Source organism: Peromyscus leucopus, chromosome 15 (genome assembly GCF_004664715.2).
Source record: "Peromyscus leucopus breed LL Stock chromosome 15, UCI_PerLeu_2.1, whole genome shotgun sequence".
In the NCBI taxonomy this organism is placed as follows: Eukaryota; Metazoa; Chordata; class Mammalia; order Rodentia; family Cricetidae; genus Peromyscus; species Peromyscus leucopus.
Genome location: NC_051076.1, coordinates 7,381,054 through 7,400,775, shown reverse-complemented (window position 1 = coordinate 7,400,775; position 19,722 = coordinate 7,381,054). Strand labels below are relative to the sequence as shown.

At 44.3% G+C, this 19,722-nt stretch overlaps 1 protein-coding gene across 7 annotated transcripts; it reads right to left on the bottom strand.

Annotated features, from left to right (window-relative positions):
• Positions 1-839: 839 nt before the first annotated feature.
• Tatdn3 (TatD DNase domain containing 3) lies at positions 840-19,708 on the bottom strand. 7 transcript variants are annotated; one of them, XM_037211136.1, is made up of 10 exons: positions 19,573-19,708; positions 17,976-18,008; positions 16,870-16,943; positions 15,773-15,857; positions 8,332-8,394; positions 7,099-7,208; positions 6,666-6,721; positions 4,706-4,818; positions 3,023-3,154; positions 840-1,261 (listed from the first exon to the last, which is right to left on the bottom strand). In XM_037211136.1, exons 1-10 carry the CDS (start codon positions 19,642-19,644, stop codon positions 1,118-1,120), a joined length of 882 nt encoding a protein of 293 aa, XP_037067031.1. In that variant the 5' UTR covers positions 19,645-19,708; the 3' UTR covers positions 840-1,117. The 7 variants fall into 7 exon arrangements, with proteins under 7 accessions (XP_037067031.1, XP_028732618.1, XP_028732619.1 ...); XM_028876785.2 differs by having other exon boundaries at positions 3,023-3,103; XM_028876786.2 differs by having other exon boundaries at positions 3,023-3,100.
• Between the last annotated feature and the right edge of the window lie 14 nt (positions 19,709-19,722).

Genomic DNA, 19,722 nt, shown 5'->3' with positions numbered 1-19,722 from the left:
AGGTAATGGGCTCCAAAAAGTCTGCTCATGCACCAGGGATGGATCCCGATCCCACCGCCAGGTGCCCTTCAAACAGACCAAGCTACACAACTGTCTTTCACATGGGCCCAGTGCAGTCCCATGCAGGCTCCACAGCTCTCGGTCTAGAGTTGGTGAGTTCCCATGAGCTTGGTTCAGCTGTCTCTGCAGGTTTCCCCCTCGTGATCTTCACCCCCCTTGCTCATAGAACCCCTCTTCTCTCTTCGACTGGACTCCCAGAGCTCAGCCCGGAGCTTGGCGGTGGATCTCTGCATCTGCTTCCATCAGTTACTGGATGAAGGCTCTATGGTGACAGTAGGTAGTAGCTGGGGTAGGCCAGTTCAGGCACCCTCTCCACTACTGCTAATAATCTAAGCTGGGGTCATCCTTGTGGATTCCCGGGAGCTTCCCTAGTACCAGGTTTCTCCCTACCCCACAATGTCTCCCTCTATCTAGATATCTCTTCCATTGCTCTCCCACTCCATGGAGCATCTTCTATAAGCCTATTGTTAAGTGGGGGAAAGCAGGATTGGGGTGGTGGTGGTGATGGTGGCGGCGGCGGCGGCGGCGGCGGCGGCGGCGGGGGTCCTTTGAGGCTTTCCTCAAGTGGGCAATAACTCCAGAAGCTAGCGTGTCTGTGGTGTTTTCCCAGTCTGCTCCAGGACTTGGCTAATTCAAAGTTGGAATCCAGGGTTTCAGCAGCCAAGCCAAATCTCTTTTTATAAAGTTTTTAGAAATTATTATTATTTATATTTATGTTTATGTGTGTCTGTGTAGGGGTATGCCGCATGTGTGCTAGTGCTAGAGGAGGCCAGAGGGGGGGCTGCATCTTCTGGAGTTGCATGGAGTTGCAGGCAGTTGCAACCCACCCACCGTGCGTGCTGGGAACTGCTGAGTCCTCTGGAAGAGCAGCAAATGAGTGCTCTTAGTGGCTGGGCCGTCTCTCCAGCCCAGAATTTGTTTTAAAGAGAAACATTTCTGTAAAACTATGACTGCTATCCATATACACCGGCTTCTTCATGTCAGACCACTAAAGCCAACGCTTGCTTTCTCCAGTGCGGCCCTGAGCTGACTTGGCCGGGCAGTGGGTGGTTTGAAGCTATTTCTGGAGCAGGTACCGAAGCCTGGGAAACAGTTTTAATGCGTTCTGTGTCGTCACTTCTTGGACCTCTTCCACTGAGATCCCTTTCACTTGGGCAATGAATTCTGCTGAAATGGAAATGTTGCAGGGTTCATTCCGTGTCTGAAAGAGAACAAAGCTGAACACTCAAAGTCTATACAGATCCTTGGAGACGGCAGCTAAGACACACACACAAGAATGAGCGGGTAAAAGCCCCAATGAGCTACTTTTCTACTCTGGAGAAACTGACATTTCTCTATTAAAGCTTTTGTAAATGGGGGATGGACTTGACAGGGTGTCGGCTACAATGCTGAGTCTACATCCATGCTGCTCAGAAAAGAACCTAGAGGCTTTTGCAGTCCAAGCCCTGAGCACCAGCATATGAAGCAGTCCACACCTGAACCCGGGAGAGCAGCTTGCTTGAGGGGTTAGCCATCTTTGTGTTTTTGCATGCATGAGTGCTGGGAAAGGTCACTGCACTCTCCTTGGCCTCTCACCTCACAGGCCACCTGCCCAGTGTGACTTAAAATGCCCCAGGGACTGGAAAGACTGCTCAATTAGGTCCTGCCATATCACTGACTTTTATTATCTGTGAAAGAAATAAGCATTTTGCTTACACTCAGTGGAATGTCTTAATAACCAAAAAACAAAACAAAACAAAAAACAGTATTTCTGCAGTCAATAGCATTTAGATTTAGTGAAAAATATTCCTGTAATTATTAATAAGTGGATATTTGGGATAATAATTAGAGGAATAAAATTGGAAGTAAAAAATACTTGATAATACAGAATAAAAAAATAAGAACTATGTCAAAGATTCACATTCAAAGCTGTTCCTCATAGTACTTAAATTACAGACTGGCTGAACGTGGTGGCACACATCTAGATCCCCAGCATCTGGGAGGCAGAAGCAGGAGTGTCAGGAGTTTAAAGCCTAACCTGGCTACACACTGACTTTGAGGTCAGTCTGGCTACATGAGACCCTATCTTAGAAAATTAACACGTGTGTGTGTGTGTGTGTGTGTGTGTGTGTGTGTGTGTGTGTGACTAATACAAAGTTTTTTTTAATTATGCCTTTATTATTTTATGTGTATGAGCATTTTGCCTATGTGTATGTGTGCATACCACATGCCTGCCTGTTGTCTGTGGAGGCCAGAGGAACGCATTGGGTTCTCTGGAACTGGAATTACAAATGGTTGTGAACCATGATGTGGGTACTGGGAATAGAACCCAGGTCCTTTGGAAGAACAGCCAATGCTCTTAACCCCAAAGCCATCCCTCCTAATACCAAGTTTTAACAGTGGAACATTATGTGGTTATTAAACACTGAGGAAAAGTACATCTATAATATATATTTCTGACAGAAGGTATGAAATAGTGTGTTCAGGCTGATCCTTTCTTAAGGATATATATATATATCTTAAGGCATACACACATACACACACACACACACACACACACACACATCTAGTGATTTTTCACAGATAAGGTTTCATTCCCTTCCTGGAATGTCTCATTTCACCTCTTTGAGACAGTATCCTGTTCGCAGGAAAGATGATATCCTAAAAAGCTAATGAAGCTGGGCATGATTGCTCTAACATCGGCACTCGATGCTGGGTGTGGAGGCAGAGGCAGGTGGATCTCTGTGAGTCTGGGGCCAGCCTGGGCTATAGTGTGAACTCCAGGACAGCAAGGGCTGTTAGACTGAGAAACCCTGTCTTGGAAAAACAAAACCGAACCAAAATAAAATAAAATAGAAAGAAAAGGACTCTACAGGAAACACGGCCTCAGCTTAGGATCCGAGTACTGCAGCGAGTCCCAGCCAAGCCAGAATAGCCCCCACGGAAGACGCATCTGTACCCCAGAAACCAGCGATCCACGTACCAGTTTTTCCGGTCCCAGTGCAGGCGAATCTGTTTCTAAGCAGATAGAGCTTAGAGGCAGCTGTTTCACAAGCTTCTGCTTCTTAGAGAGAAGAGAGTTCGCTTTAAACAGGTGGGAACGGAACAGCATTAACTTACCACGGACGGACGAGTCTCAGCGTGCAGGACTCCAGGGCCCGTCCTACCACGAAATCACCGTGCTATCTGGACAGCTCCCACGCTCCCTCCAGCCCTCTTCGAACGGCCACTTTAAAACAGAACAGCAGCCCGGCGGCGGTGGCCACAGCTTTAATCCCAGCATGGGGGTAGGGGGCGGGGCAGGGGTGCAGAGCCAGGTGGGTCTATGCAAGCTGGAGGCGGCCAGCCTGGGCTACAGAGTGAGTTCCAGGACAGCCTGGTCTACAGCCAGGGCTACCCAGAGAAACCCTGTCTCAAAAAACAACAACAACAACAAATGTTTCCTGCTTTGCAGTCAGGCTCTCATTTTTATCGTTGAATTGTAACAGCACTTAGATATACTGGATACTATGCCCTCACCGGACACAGGATTTAAAAGTATTTTTTCTTTCTGTGGGTTGTCTTTTCACTTTATTGACAGTATATTTTGAAATATAATTGTCTTCTTTTCTCTTTCTGTAGAAATTTATCTTTTTTTTTTCTTTCGGTTTTTCGAGACAGAGGGGTTTCTCTGTGTAGCTTTGCGCCTTTCCTGGAACTCACTTGGTAGCCCAGGCTGGCCTCGAACTCACAGAGATCCACCTGGCTCTGCCTCCTGAGTGCTGGGATTAAAGGCCTGGCCGGAAATTACTATTTTGATGATGCCAATTCCACCATTTTTTCTTTGCTCACTCTGTTTTCAGTGTCATCTCCAGCAAACCATTGCTAATCCAGGGTCAAAACCAAGAGCCGCTCCTGTTTTGAGAGTTTAAAAACATTGGTTCTTGCTGGGCAGTAGAGGCGCACGCCTTGAATCCCAGCACTCAGGAGGCAGGGGAAGGTGGATCTCTGTGAGTTCGAGGCCAGCCTGGTCTACAGAGGGAGATCCAGGACAGCCAGGGCTACACAGAGAAACCCTGTCTTGAAAAACAACAATAAAAACAACAACAAACAATATTGGCTCTTACATTTAGGCCTTGATGCATTCTTTTTTAAAGATGATTTTATTTGTATGTAGTGTGTGTGTGTGTGTGTGTGTGTGTGTGTGTGTGTGTGTAGAGAGAGAGAGAGAGAGTTTGTACATGTGTACACAGAAAAGGGTGTCAGTTCATCTGAAGCTGGAGTTACAGCTGGTTGAGAGCCGCCGCCGTGGGTTCTGGGGACAGAATTCACGTCCTCTGACTCTTTTTGTTGTTGTTGCTGTTTTGTTTTTTTGAGACAGGGTCTCACTATGTAGCCCTGACTGGCCTTGAACTCACTATGTAGACCAGGCTGTCCTCGAACTCTGAGATAAGCCTGCCTCCACGTCATCAGTGCTGGGATTAAAGGTGTGCACCACGTCCACCATCAGAGCCGCACTCTTAACTACAGAGCCGTCGTCTCCCCAGCCCCTCCTGGGTCCTTTTGTCTTGTCTTATTTTGTTTTTCTGTTTGGGTACAGACTTAAGATAACTTTTGAAATGCAACCATAGGCACCACAAGTTTGTCACATACACAGTGTGCAGTAAGTCCTAATGAGAGGCTTTACCTGTCCACTTCTCACGATGGACGGTGGAATTGAGAAGTAGTAACCCGCCCTTACTCCTTCCATGGCCACCGATGGCCGACCATCGAATGCATGCAGCAGGACCTGTTCAGCACCTCTCAATGAAAACGAAGTCAGAGTTCCATTTTATCCCATAACAAAGGGTTTCCCCATTAGTCAAACTAAACAGACCTGAATTTTAAGTAAATATTTATCAGCATGATATGAAGATCAGATTCCATAACTTCTAAAGTTTAAATAAACATACTGATCTTCAGAATGAAATAGTTAACATTGGAATGCAGCTTTTAAAACCATCATCTGAACTGTCTGTGCCGCTAGATCGTTTCTATACATCCACGAGCTTTAAATCACCGCTAGAATGTTTCTATACATCCACGAGCTTTATATCACAGAAGAACTTCATTACTACTATACATCCACCGAGCTATACATACGAACTATCGTTTCTATACATTTTATAGCTTAGAGTTTCTATACACCACGAGCTAAATCACGCTCGAGCTTTATATCACCGCTAGATCGTTTCTATACAACCATGAGCTTTAAATCACTGCTAGAATGTTTCTATACATAGCTTTAAAACCGCTAATAGGAGGGTTTGAGAAAACTGAGTTTCCTGACAGAAAGGCTAGTAGGAAAATAAAATGGACTCACAAATGAAACAGGCCTCGGCTCATAAAACCAATCCCATTCTTTGTGCGTGCGTGCGTGCGTGTGTATTGCCAAGGACCAAACCCAGACTCTTACTCATACCAGGCAATCCCTCTAGCAATAAGGTACATTCTTGCACACCAACCCCAGCTCTTAAAGGATAGTTGCTCAGCCTGCATTAAAATCATGTGTTCAGTGACCCGAGAAGGGCTCAGTCCTGATTACTGACAAATTCATCAGTGACCACACCTCTAACTGCAGGCAGTTCCATTATTTCAGCATCTGTTTTTTCAATTACTGTGAATCTTCACTATGATCATAAATTTTTTGTAAAATTTATTTAGTAGGTCACAATCAACCAATGTGTGTTTTTTATACACACAACTGTAAACTAAAAACACACTTGTACACATACATGTACTGTTAAATGTCTGACAGGATATTTTATGCAAATAGGAGTCTAAAAGTAAGGTGAATGGCATTTTAAACTCTGGAAAAGAACGCTGTAAGTTATATTCACGTCAGGAAAGTCCAGAGCAGGTGACTGCTCTTTCAGTCATGTGATAGCCACAATCTAATACTGTTTTATTATTTATTTATTCTTCATATATATTTATTGTATATATGCGCTTGTACAAGCACCCATGTGCCATGGCAGAAGTCAGAGGACAACTCCCTAGAGACTTGTTTCTCTCTTGCGACCTGATGGGATCTGAGAACTGAAGTCTGGTCAACAGTACAATCCCTCTACTATGTGGCCCAAAAGGAACACACTGAGCAACGAGACTGTCCTGTGGCCTTAGTTTCTTTCTTATTAGAGCCAGGGGCTGGAGAGATGGCTATGTGGTCAAGAGCACTTGTTGCTCTTGCAGAGGACCCGGGTTCATGTCCCAAAACCACATGGCACAACTATCTATAACTCTAGTTCCAGGGGACCTGATGCCCTCTTCAGGCCTCTGAGGAGACCTGGCGCACATACAGTGAACATACATATATGCAGGCAAAACACTCATACACATAAAATAAAAACAAGTAAATCTCAAAGAACAATCTAAAGAAAAATAGAAATTGGAGCTTCAAGTTCTCATTTGCTCTAGTGGAGCCTGATAAACACGTAACTGCACAAAATCAATCTTGTAAATATTAGCCTGGCACACAGACTCATCCTAGTGGGTCTCTGTCTTTCCTCTTGCTGCATTCCCTTCTCTTTAAGGAATCAAATGGACCACGCTTGCTCCTTCTACCCTCAGCCGGAACTGTGAAGCCTGTATATCAGGAATGTAAGTACCTTGTTCACGTAAGAGGTTGATGGTGGGTCTTCCTGCTGAGCGGGAGTGCACATTTCTGTTTAACAACAACAGAATTCCTTTGAAGTCTTTTATATAGGAAAAGACTGTTTTTGTTGTTTTAAAAATAATTCAGGAGGCTGGAGAGATGGCTCAGCTACTCTTGCAGAGGACAAGGTTTGGTTCCCAGCACCCACATGGCAGCAGCTGGTTAATAGCTCTAACTCCAGTCCCAGGGGATCCAATGTCCTTTTCTGGCCTCCATGGGCACTGCAGACACATGGTCCACAGACATACACGCAGGCAAACACCCAGACACACAAAGAATGAATTAAAAAAATAACTCAGAGGAAAAGGGATATAGCACTCATTTCAAGAGGACCAGCTGTTACAGAATTTGCTCTGTAGTTCTGAGCAGAAAGATAGTTCACTTACAAAGGCACATTTAGTCTTTTGGCCAATTGGACCTGTCTGATCAGGACCTGTCTTTGTTCTTCCTTCTCTTCATCAGTGCCTGCAAATCTGGGGGAGAAGTCTAGTCCCACCTGTAACAGAAAGACAAAAGATCATGGCCTCTCCATGCGTGATGAGCTCAAAGAGACATAAGTCAGCACACAGACCACATGCACCACTACACAGCAGCCACAGGAAATGTTAGCCAAGTAGATACAAGTAACTTTAGCAGTCTATTGGATACACCCAACTTCTAAGTTGTTTTGTTTTCCTCTTGTGTGGTACTCCAACTCTAAAGCTCATCGGGTATGTCACATCTCAGTTTGGCACAGCGACATTGCGAGTGTTCAGAAGTCACGCATGGTCACTGCACTGGGCAGCACAGATTACAGGCGACCATTCCCATTGATGCTACTGGGGCACGTAGTCTATGACCTCTATTCAGAATGTGTTTTCTTAGCTTTTACATTTAGTAGGAAGTAGAATTTTTTAAATAAAATTTAATAGAATTTTTAATAGAATTTAATTAAAATTCTTTACCATTATTAATAATTTAAGTAACACAGTCTTTAATCACAAACTCAAGATTAAAGTATGCCTTTATGTTACTTATAAAGGTTGTTTATTTGTTTGTTTTGAGACAAGGTTTCTGTACAACCACCCCAGCAGTTGTGGAACTTGCTCTGTGGATCAAGCTAGCCCTAAACTCATAGGATCCACCTGTCTCTGCCTCCCAAGTGCTGGGATTAAAGAAATGGGCCACCACCACCCAGCACTGTTGATGTTGTTTCAATTACACTTATTGGGTGGAGGGACCCACAGGGATGCCACAGTGTGGTGAGGTCAGAGGACAACTTTCAGGAGTCAGTTCTCTCCTTCCACCGTGTGGGTCCAGGTTCTCAAGCTTGTTGGCAAGTGCTTCCACCTGCTGAACCATTTCACTGGCCCTCCCTCTACAGACTGTTTTAGCTTCTCAGAGCAATGGCCACACTTAAGCAAAAGCAAAGTCTTTAGAAATATTACTACATCATCATCTCCCATTAACGTAAGTCTAGAGTAAGACTTTCTATTGCTTCATTCCCAAGAGTATCAAGTTATTAGCAGGCTGAACCGGGTGAAAAACTATCCAAGTTGGTTATAATCACTAGTACTGATTAATACACATATCCCATGAAGATCTGGATTAGACATCATCTGATCAGCAAATGGGTTTACCTCTCCAATTGCCAACAACCGATCCTTGTAATTCTCAATAATAGGCAAAGCTACATCCAAATCCTACGAGGAGAAAACTGTATTAATGCTGAGAGTAGGAATAATAGTTCCTTATTTTGAACTATGTGCCAGGTCCTATGCCACTGGTACTTCACACAACCGAATCCATTCAACTCACCTATGACAGAGGAATCATCGTCTCTATCAAGTCAGCAACTCTAACTAGAAATATGAGTAGGAACATCCATCCACACGTTCTGGTTACAAGCCCACCAAGATCCCACTTATACTTGGCCTTCTGCTTAGGAGGTGTTTCCTCACAGATTTGGAGGAACCTGGAGTGGAAACTGTGATTTGAAGTTCCTGGAGTGAGGGAGACCTGCTCCCTCTTTTCCCCCAGGGTACTCTTGAGGAGGGAGAAGTGAGAAATATGTAGATAGAAATATAGAGGAGAAAGACAGAAACACAGGATAGCTCAGGAGGTCCTGGGTCAAAATCCACCTGCCTCTTCTGTCCTTCTGTCTCTACTAAAGGGCTTTTACAGGAATGCCAAGGGGTGGAGCAAAAGACCTCCCCCAGCACAGCCAAGCGGACCATCCCAGACACCTGGTGACCACGCATGTGGTCAAGCCATCCCCTAATGCAGCTCTGCTGTGTAAAGCAAGTTCAGATCTAAGTAGGAAACCTTTGTGGGCTCCCACAGGTCCCTCCTCTTAATTTTTTAAAGAGCCCCTCAGGCCCCATCAGATAGACTGAGGTCTGTCTTAGGTCATTCTTCTTGATTATTTCTTCTGTTACCCATCATGGAGATATGCTTTTCATCAAGCATACTCTGTCTTAGGCTGGAAGCTATGAAGAGAAAGTTGCCCATTACTGATTCTCAGCCTCTGGCAGGAGGGAGTACTGAGCTTAACTTAGCTTTGGCCCAGGTTCCTACTGAGCTTATAACCATCCACAGCAATCTCCATAGCTGCCTCACTTCCCAGTACAGGAGTAGATAATGATAGAGATGGCGTATCTTTTTTGGAATGGGTGTTAAGATGTCTATAAGAGCCTTAGCTGTGCCAAGCCCTTTTTAAATCAATGAACTCTTGATGCAAAACACATCAGATAAATTACATCAAACTTAAAAGATTCCCTTAGGTTCTTCCAAACTCTAGCTTATAACATCAACATAATTTTAGTATAAACATTACATATTTACAGTTATCATGGACATTTACTATATGTATTTACACTTCTTACAAACTTACATCACTATATATATTTAAACTTACATTCTATAGGACTTTATAAACCTTAACATCTAGAAGAGATCTCTGAACTATTATCACTATACATATTTACACTTTTTACAAACTTACTTATGTATATTCAAGAGGAAACTCTATAGATCTATATAGACATTTAGAACTAACTTATACTAGCAAGCATCTAGAAGAGATTTCTTAACATTTAGAAGAGATTTCTTAGAGAACTATTTACCTGCCGGGCAGTGGTGGCGCACGCCTTTAATCCCAGCACTCGGGAGGCAGAGCCAGGAGGATTGCTGTGAGTTCGAGGCCAGCCTGGGCTACCAAGTGAGCTCCAGGAAAGGCGCAAAACTATGCAGAGAAACCCTGTCTCGAAAAAACCAAAAAAAAAAAAAAAAAAAAAAAACTATTTACCAAACTTATATTAAACTATTAGCAAACATCTAGAAATAATCTCTTAACAGAACTAACCCATCAAACATTTAGAATAGATTTTTACATTATTTTCCAACAAGACAAAGAGCAATTTTCTTTGGACTTCATTTAGAAAGTAGAAATAGTGCTGCTGCTAAAACTTTTATAAAAACTCTATTGAGAGCTCAGTTTACAGCAGGCCCAAAAAGGCAGAAAAGAGACGAGGAGAAAAACCTCCTAAGGAACACTCTGTCTCTGAATCGCTCAGCTGGCAACTCCACAACAGTCAATTTCCCATCAAGAGAAGATAATTGTCTAAGTTGGAGTGGGGTTCTAGACCTGCAGCTTTTAGCAGGTGCCCCTGTGTACCAAAAACATTGCTGAAACTTCATCCCAAACTCCTCAGCAGCCTGGAGGCCTCCTTACTCTCCTACGGTCCCCGGACTGCAAGATGGAACCTCCATGTCAGCAGAACTGTGTTCAGCTCCTTTTCACCCCAGTTCCTCTAGAAGAGTGCCATTGGGGCTGACATTCCTCTGTTCCACACTTTCACCAAACTCTCACACAATTTCCCCCTTCTTAATTTTTTTAGAGCTGCTGTAAGTTTACCATGAGTGTTTTTAAATGATGTCAATGTTTCTCTCTTGAATCTTAAGCACAAGTCAATCTCGTAACCTTTTTTTTCACACCTGAAGCCATCTCCCAGTGTAAGGACCATTTTCCCTTGCTTTCTAAAGGGTTTTTAAATGACTTGTTGATAAACAGTAGTGTTTTAATTATCTCCTGTGAGGCAAGCTGTTTGTTTGCTTTTAGCTTTTTGGGAAGTAAATCTAAGCTTTCTAGCAGTGCTTAGGAAAGAAACTTCACTTTCAGCTGGAAAAAAAAAAAAAGGTTTTACGGGCAGTGCTACCATTTTTATCTGAAAAGCTACATTTCCCAGGGGGAGACACTGCAGCCACCGCCAGGATAAGCAGCATGTAAAGACTCTGGTAAGCCACCAGCCACGTGGCAAGGTATAGATTTATAAAAATGGGTTAATTTAAGATAAAAGAACAGTTAGCAAGAAGCCTGCCACGGCCATACAGTTTATAAGTGGAAAAAAAAAAAAAAAAAAAAAAGCTACATTTCCCATAATGCATTTCTCTATATTGGCCTGCTGTTATGAATGACATTATGGACTATGTTTGGCACAATTCCTTTCAAGTCCACCACTCCGTTTCCCTTTACATGGCCAAAGTCAAGCTTCTGCCTTCAGCCCAGGAGGTCTGAGTCAAGCTTTTTGCTTTTTCACCACAGGAGATTGGGAAATGTGGGGCAAACATGAGCTACAAAGATGGTACCGAGAGGAAGTTAGCCCAAGTTGTTTACACTAAGATTAGATACAAATGATGCTGAGAGGAAGTTAGTTCAAGTTGTTTATGCTGCGATAAGATACAAAGATCAGGAGATGATGTCGGTGCACAAACAGCTCGGAAACAAGGAAATGAGTATAGGGTGGCCTTTAAAACAATTGGTTGGTTCCTTCCACTCCCTCTTAGGGTTCTGAGGTTTTTTGCTATAAAAGAGGCTTACTGCCTAATCAGAGGTGACTGAAGTTCCTGGTGGGGCAAAACCCCACAGGGAGACGTCGATTCTCCCTGAGCTGGTATTGCTAGGTGTTTTTCCTTCCTGATACTGTCCCCAGAACTGAATTATACCCGCCTGCTAATGCACTCATATTCGGGCAGGCCCTTTTGTGCCAAAAGCAAAATTCCCTCAGGGCTTGCTCTTCTGAGTTACTGGGTCAGTGAAAGAAAGTGAAACTTGAAACAAAGCTTTTCCACAGCCTTTTCTGAGAGACATTTTCCCTGATAGATCTCTGTCTTGTCCCCGCTTGTCTGCTCCCCAAACAGAGTCCTTGAGGCAGCCAAGGCTCAGCTTTACTGCTTCCTCTTCTACAGTAACCCTTCCCCAATTCCCACACCACCTCTGTCGGGGTTCTACCTTGGGGAATCTGTCCCTGCTTCGGCTCGGCCTGCACTTTCTCGACAGGCCCTTGCCTCAGGGAGCTCTGGCTGCTGTTTTTTATTTCTAGTTTAGAGAGACAGGGCTTAGCAGAGAAGATTGGTCCAGTTCCAAGAGGTCTTTTTGTTTTCTTAAAACCACAGGTGGTTTTCCCATAAAGTTCCAGGTGAATCTAATTTTGCCTTTACAGAAAGAGAGTCTCTGAGAAGCAAAGATCTGAATGGCTTTTTATTTTTTTTTAGAAAGAGATTAAGTTTTTCCCAAGAAAGCTTTTAGTTTTGGGGAGAGAAAGACCACCAAGTTTTCCCCAAACTTCTGTTCTCTAAACTTTGGCTTCATGGCCAAGAGGAAACTAATTCTGATGCTGCGGTGTTTCCAGACAGTGGCATCGGCTGCAGAGTGAAAAGTTTTATTTCACCTGCATTTGCCTCGGGGAAAATCCTTTCCCACAGGAATCTTTTTCTCCCTGTTTCTTCCTCTGATTTTTCCCAGTTTGCATACATAGACCCATAGTTAGAAAATTAAGGACATAGTTCCTCTGTCTTGCTGCTTATCTTATTCTAAGCTTTACTTATGCTATATTTGTACATCCTACTTTTCTAAGCTTCTTTTTCTACACTATATTACTACACTCTACCTTCCTTATTCCTCATAGATAGAATTTTAAGAGAGAGAGAAAAAGAAAGAAACCTAGATAGAGAAAAATATACTCTTCAGGCTCACTAGGGCATCTTCCAGCCCCTTTCACTCCTGAAAATAGATTACCCCTGCTTTAATTTCCATAACCAAACATGTCCTAACTTCTCACGGGGCCCTCAAACCCTCCTTTTGCCAAGTCCCTGGACCCTGTTTCCAGTGCCATTTGAGGGAGACCTGCTCCCTCTTTTTCCCCCAGGGTACTCTTGAGGAGGGAGAAGTGAGAAGTATGTAGATAGGAGTATAGAGGAGAAAGACAGTTAGAAAACATAAGGTAGCTCGGGAGGGCCTGGGTCAAAACCCACCAGCCCCGTCTGTCTCTACTAAAGGGCTTTTACAGGAATGCCAAGGGGTGGAGCAAAAGACCTCCCCCAGCACAGCCAAGTGCAGACCATCCAGGATACCTGGCAACCACACACTGGTAACCACGTGGTCAAGCCATCCCCTAATGCAGCCCTGCTGTGTAAAGAAAGCTCAGATCTAACTAGAAAATCTTTGTGAGCTCCCACACTGGAGTGGGTGAGAAGACATGGGTGGTCATCATGCACATGGCTCTGTCTCCTCCTAAGTAGTGGTTTGTAAGTTTATAAGAGTGGTAGTCCCACATTCCCTTTGTTCCTTTTTCATTGATTTATCTTTATAATCTTGCTTGGTCTACCTATAATAAAAGTTCAACAATAAAAACTCTGCATTTCACATATAATCTCGTCTGAGAACTACTGAAGTAGTGGTAGATTGTTAATTTCATTTAAGAGAATTTGATGGTGTCTTTCTAAGGTGAAGACAAAATTTAAAAATCACTTGTAGATAATTTTGAAAAGATTTGTTTAGTGTGTGTGTGTGTGTGTGTGTGTGTGTGTGTGTGTGTATGAGGTCAGAGGGCATTGGAACTTGATACCTCAGGTGGCTGTCACCTGATGTGGGTGTTGGCAACCCACCCTGTGATCTCTGCAAATGCAGTGTGTGCTCTTACTGCTAAGCCATTTCTCCAGCTCCCTGTGGAACACTTTAAAGCACTCTGTGGATTTTTTCAGAATATATAAACTGTAAAGCTCTTCTACTAGAGAAAACCAGAACAAGGAGAACCAAGGGAAGGAGGAAAGGAGTTGTGTGCTTGTGGGGACAGGGAGGCAGAGCAGAGGGATGTAAATTAAGGCCTAGAAAGGCATCATAGCAGTTTGGTTAAAAGAATGCACACTGCCCTGAAGAGCTAGAAGTGTTGGACCCACATATCCAATAAGCTGGTGGCAACACTGTCAGACAAGGCCTCTTCCTTCAAGGACATCCACACTATCTGCCTCTGGGACCAGGGGCACTGGAGAGGAGGGATAAATAGCTCACTAGAAAGTCTCGTTCAGGGGCTGGAGAGATGCCTCAGAGGTTAAGAGCACTGGCTGCTCTCCCAGAGGTCTTAAGTTCAATTCCCAACAACCACATGGTGGCTCACAACCATCTATAGTGGTATCTGATGCCCTCTTCTGGTGTAAAGGTGCATGTGCAGCTAGAGTACTCATGTATACATAAAATAAATAAATCAATCTTTAAAAAAAACTCAGAAAGAGGCTGAAGATAAGGATGAAGCTCAGATGCAGAGGCCTGCAGCTCCCAGAGTGTGTGCTAGTTAGGAGAAAAGCAAACAGTTCACAGGAGTCCATTCAAACCCCTAATAAAAGAGCTAGAAGGTTTCTGGCAAGTCAGGTGATAAACACAGAGACTATGCCCAGATTCACAAAGTTAGGGTTTCTATTGCTGTGAAGAGACACCGTGACCATGGCAACTCTTATAAAGTAAACATTTAATTGGGCCGGTTCACTTACAGTTCCCGAGGTCAGTCCTTTGTCATCATGACAGGGAGCATGATGGCATGCAGGTAAATGTGGTGTTAGAGCTCAGAGTCCTACATCTTGACTCAGAGGCAACAGGAAACTAAAAGTCACACTGAGGGAAGCCTGAGCAAAAGAGACCTCAAAGCCGGTCCCCACAGTGACACACTTCCTCCAACAAGGCCACACCTCCTCCAACAAGGCCACACCTCCTTCAACAAGGCCACACCTCCTCCAACAAGGCCACACCTCTCACTAGTGCCACTTCCTTTGGGGGCCGTTTTCTTTCATAACGCCACACTTATGTAATGCATACAAATGTATTTTATGTGTTCTTATTGTTTTAAACTATGTGTATATAGGTGCCCCCAGAGGCCAGAGGCACTGGGTCTCCTGGGGGTGGAGTTACAGGTGGTTATAAGCTGCCCAGTGAGAAGGATGGAATCAAACTTGATCCATCTGCAGAAGCCATGTGAATTCTTAACCACTGAGATGTCTCTATGGCCCCTGAACTTTTAATGTTTTAGCTGGGGATTGAACCTAGGACTTCATACATAGTAGGTAAGCACTCTTCCACTGAGCGGGAGCCCGTCCCTCTTTGTGGTTTTTTACTTTTATGGTAGTCTCATCTTGAGACAAAGTCTCTCAGTGGGACCTGGGTCTCACTGGTTGACTTGCCCTTTCTCCACCTCCCCAGCACTGAGATGACAAGTGGGTACCATCACCATGGCTATTTAGCATGAGTTCTAGGGGTCAAACTCAGGTCCTCACACCTGTGCAGCAAGCACTCTACTGACTGAGCTACTTCCCCAGCCCCTTATCCCTTTCTTTTGGTGGAAAAAGCAGTATGACATGGTTAAAAAATAAGGAAAAAAGAAATCCTAATTCTACTATATCATCATGTCATGCAATCTTGAGTTGATGGAAGGTGCTGTTTCTTTTTTTGGGGGTTATTAACTTAGAACACATATCAGAAGCTGGGTTTGTGGCACAGGCTGCAATTCTATTTGGGAGGCTGAACCAGGAGGATCATGAGTTCAAGGCCAGCCTGGGCAGTTCAGTGAGACCCTGTCTCAGAATAAAAAACATAGCAGAGGTTACAGCTCAGTGGTAGAATACTTGCTTAGCATGTCTGAGGCCCTAGGTCTCATCCCTAGCTTTCCCACCCCACATCACAAGAATATAAACTATGGGGGTGACCACTGAGTCAACAGTTATATTTTTTATGGCTCTCATTTACATGACTTTTACCTTTAATGTCACACTTCTTGGTTTTTCTGGTGAAAGTTCTTGAACTGGGTGAACTCCCAGACATGGCAGGATGAATCCAGTATACCTAAAAATGTACACTAAGTTAAGAAAGCCACAGTAGGCCAGGAGATCACAGTGCCTCCCTAAAGAAGAGAAAGGGAACACTCTGCTTTGGGGACTATGTTAACATGCCTTTTCCTTCTTGATCTTTCTATTTTCTTTGAGACAGGGTCTCACTAAGTAGTCTTGGCCTGCCTGGAACTCACTATGTAGACCAGACTGGCCTCAAACTCACAGAGATTCTCCTGTCTCTGTCTCCGAGTGCCAGGTTAAAAGCATGTGCTATCATTCCTGACTTTCCTCATTCTTTTAAAAAACAATTCTTTGATTTTATTTAAATTGGACATAACAATCTTTCTTAGCAACTCTTTACAATCTTCATTAAAGCTAGTGTAGAGTCTATGCTTTGGTCTCAGCACTAAGAAGGCTAAGGTGGGAAAACTGCTTGAGTTCATGAGTTCAAGACTGGCTTCAGCAGCCTAAATTGCAAATCTTAACTGAAGTAGCACCAGAGGTGGAGAGGTGGTTCAGCAGGTAAAGCTCAAGGACTGGAGTTCAGCTCCGCAGAGGGCAGCAGGGGCTGGAGCTGCTCTGTGCAGGTAGGCATGGTGGCCTGGAGCTCAGCTCCCAGACAGGCAGGCATGGTGGCCTGGAGCTCAGCTCAGACAGGCAGGTGGGGCTGGAGTCAGCCCAGACGGGCAGGATGGTGGCCTGGAGCTCAGCTCCCCAGACGGGCAGGCATGGTGGCCTGGAGCTCAGCTCCCCAGACGGGCAGGCATGGTGGCGTGGAGCTCAGCTCAACCACATGGCTTATAACTCAGCACTTGGGAGGCAGGGGATCCAGGAGCAAGCCAGGATAGCTAGACTAGCCAGAATCCGTGAGCTCTGTGTTTAGTGAGGTAGCTTACCTCAATAAATAGGGAGAGCCATCAAAGAAGACACCTAATGTCAGTGTTGGGTGTTCACATGCCCCACCCCACATCTGCACACAGATGTGAACACCACACACACAAAAGAAGACGAGAAACAACAATCACCTTTCTGAAAGTTGCATAATCCTTTCAAATTCTCCTGCATGTTCAGCAACTGCTACAAGGGCCATAACATTAGCCTAAAAAAAAAAAAAAAAAAAAAAAAGAATAGAATTCCAAACAATATGCACATTTGATATAAATTAAGAGAAATGTTAAAGTTTTCTGTACATTTCACTATTCTCCTTTAGCAGGCCCCAGTAATACAATCAAAGTGACGACCACTGAGTACTTATTATTTCAGGCCCCATGTTCAATGACTATAAATGTCACTTCATTAACCTACACAGACCAAAGGTAGGCATTGCTTTAATTCACTGGACAGAGACAGCATTTTGGAGGGAATCAAGGTCGTTAGGCTCATGTGACTCTACAGCCCATGTGACAATTAAGCTGCCTGCCACACAACAGTGTGCAACTATTTCATAAATAATTCCAAGATTTTGTAATTTTTTATTTTTCAATTCAGTTTTTTTTTTTTTTTTTTTTTTTGTCGAAGGTTCTCTGATTTGTTACTATTATTATCTCTGTCTTAGTGAACATGGGTGCACAAGCATGTGCAGGCACATGTATGCCACAGTAAGCGTGTGGGACTCGGAAGACACCTTTGTGGGGTCAGTTCTGCCCTTCCATCGTGGTCCCAGCGGTTGAGCTCAGAACTTTATCCACTCCGCCATCTCTCAGTCCTTGCTAACTTTTTTTCTAACAAATCAAAATGTTTCAGAAGACTTTTGTAATGTATCCTAGATCTCCAAAATAATGTGAGTTTAGGAAGTGAGAGGCTGGCCGCGCCATCCATTCTACAGAGCTGCTTACATGGTGGCAGGTCAGAGTCTCGTGTCTCTGTCACTTCCCTGGCATGCGTCTCTGCCTTGTTCCTAACCTTTAGACACGAGAACCCTCAACTATCAAATGGAGAATGTCTGACTATGAAAGAGGAACTTCCTCAGGAGGTGTGGAGACTTTAGAAGAGCTGACGTTAGCAAGGACTTAGCTCTGTGGCTGGCATAGGCCATGGAAACACGGAGCATGTCTAAACAGTACCTAAAAATAGTATGTCCAGGGAAGACAGGAGGGGCGCAAAAGGGGGGCAGTAATGGACATTAACTTACCTTTTTGGCTTTCTCCAACACAGCATCCAGATCCTACAACAAACATAAGCAGCCACACTTACTTTACATAGGGAATTAACTGCTCTTTGGCCATATAAATGTAGCTGAGACATCACAAAGGACAATAGTGTTTCTCCCACAGGGTGGCAGAAAATGAAGTGCCTCTCCTGACCCAGCTCCTGTTACTCTTACCACACTGTACAACACAAACCTCTGCTGAGAAATACAAAGGACAGGTCTGTCCCACCTTACTCTCCCCCTCAGCAGCTTCTAGACACCCCCTACACACACACACACACACATACACACACACACACACACACACACACACACACACTTTGTTTTTAAAGTATCACTGTCTCACTGGTGGCTACTCTCCAGTCTCCTTGATTGACTGTCATCTTTATGACAAGCTCTTCTGTTCTCTCTGTACTTTTAAGAGATCTCATCTGTCTTCTTTTGTTTATCTAGCGCCCTCAGTTACACCACACCTGTTCTCTACCACTGAGCTATATCCTTAGCCTCTCGTGGGGTTAGATAGCACGTAGAATCTCCAACTTACCTCAGTTTTTACTCTCTCCTGAGCCCGTGACTCACATTCTAAATCACTACATAATCATTCTATTTGGATGAGATCAGACATACCAATACGTCCCCACTAGGGATTCTATCTGCCTGCCTCTCCACTCCCATCCCAAACCTTGGTCTTTCCTCATCTCAGCAAAGGGCATCACCACCTTAAAACACAAACTAAAAATCTAAGCCACGTCGATTCCTTCTTTCTCCTTGCTCTTCACATCCAAGTCCCCTGCATGTACTGTTGGAGTTATTTTTAAAATACGATGAGTACATCTACTCTGATTCTCATGATATCATCACAGCACTAGCCTCTACCATCTTCTGTCTGTATACTGAGACTTCTTAAATGTTGTAGCTTTCTCTCCTTTACCTTTTTGCCACACAGCAGATTTGTCTTCAGAATATTCTGTTTTTCTTTCTTAAAATGGGTTGTCTTAAAACTTTAATGGGTTAAAAGTGTGCATCTAAAGCAATCCAAATGTCTTATTGACTTACCTCTCCTATACCCTGAAAATCTCCCTAGTCTTTGAAATTTTTATTTTATTAATCGCTTCCAGCTGTTGGTTAACTAAAATAGGCCAAATTCCATACTGTATAGGCATCTACAATCTGCCGGTGTTCCTTACTACCGCACACTCACACCATAAGCGTCACCTCCTAAGAAATAGACAGTCCACCCTCAGTCTCTCTAAGGTAGCAGGTAAAACCTATTTCCACCCCTACACACACGCCCCATCCCGTTTGCCCCTCTCCGGGTCCAGAACTGGGACCTCTGCTAAGGGCTCGGATGGAGCATATCTCAGGAGTGGTAAGAGAAAGGACCGTTGAGACGACAAACACAAGCTTGTGGCGATAGTTTACCGCTGTTTAAGATCAGAAAGAACACCAGGAGGACGGAGGTTCAAAGGGAAACCCTCAGGTCGCCATAGACTAGGTAGGGCCAGAGGGGTTGGGGAGAAAAGATAACTTTCAGGAAAGGACTCCCGACTCCCGCAGGCCCCAACTCGCCCTCACGTACGCTGTTAAAGTCCGGGGCGGAGAGATGGCAGTGACAGTCCACTAGCCCCAAGCCCACGGGACCCATAGCCATTTCTGCAGACTTCCCAACCGGAAGCCGGAGTGGAAGCCATGGGCCACGGAAGCCCGAGCGGAACTATGAGCACCGGGG

Excerpts from the sequence above, each read along its gene's own strand:
- Tatdn3 (XM_037211136.1), bottom strand. The coding sequence starts at position 19,644 with ATGGCTATGGGTCCCGTGGGCTTGGGGCTAGTGGACTGTCACTGCCAT. Across the intron at positions 4,819-6,665 it reads CAACCTCTTACGTGAACAAG|GTGCTGAACAGGTCCTGCTG; the intron begins GTACTTACATTC and ends TTTCATTGAGAG. Across the intron at positions 1,262-3,022 it reads CACTGGGACCGGAAAAACTG|ACACGGAATGAACCCTGCAA; the intron begins GTACGTGGATCG and ends GTTCTCTTTCAG.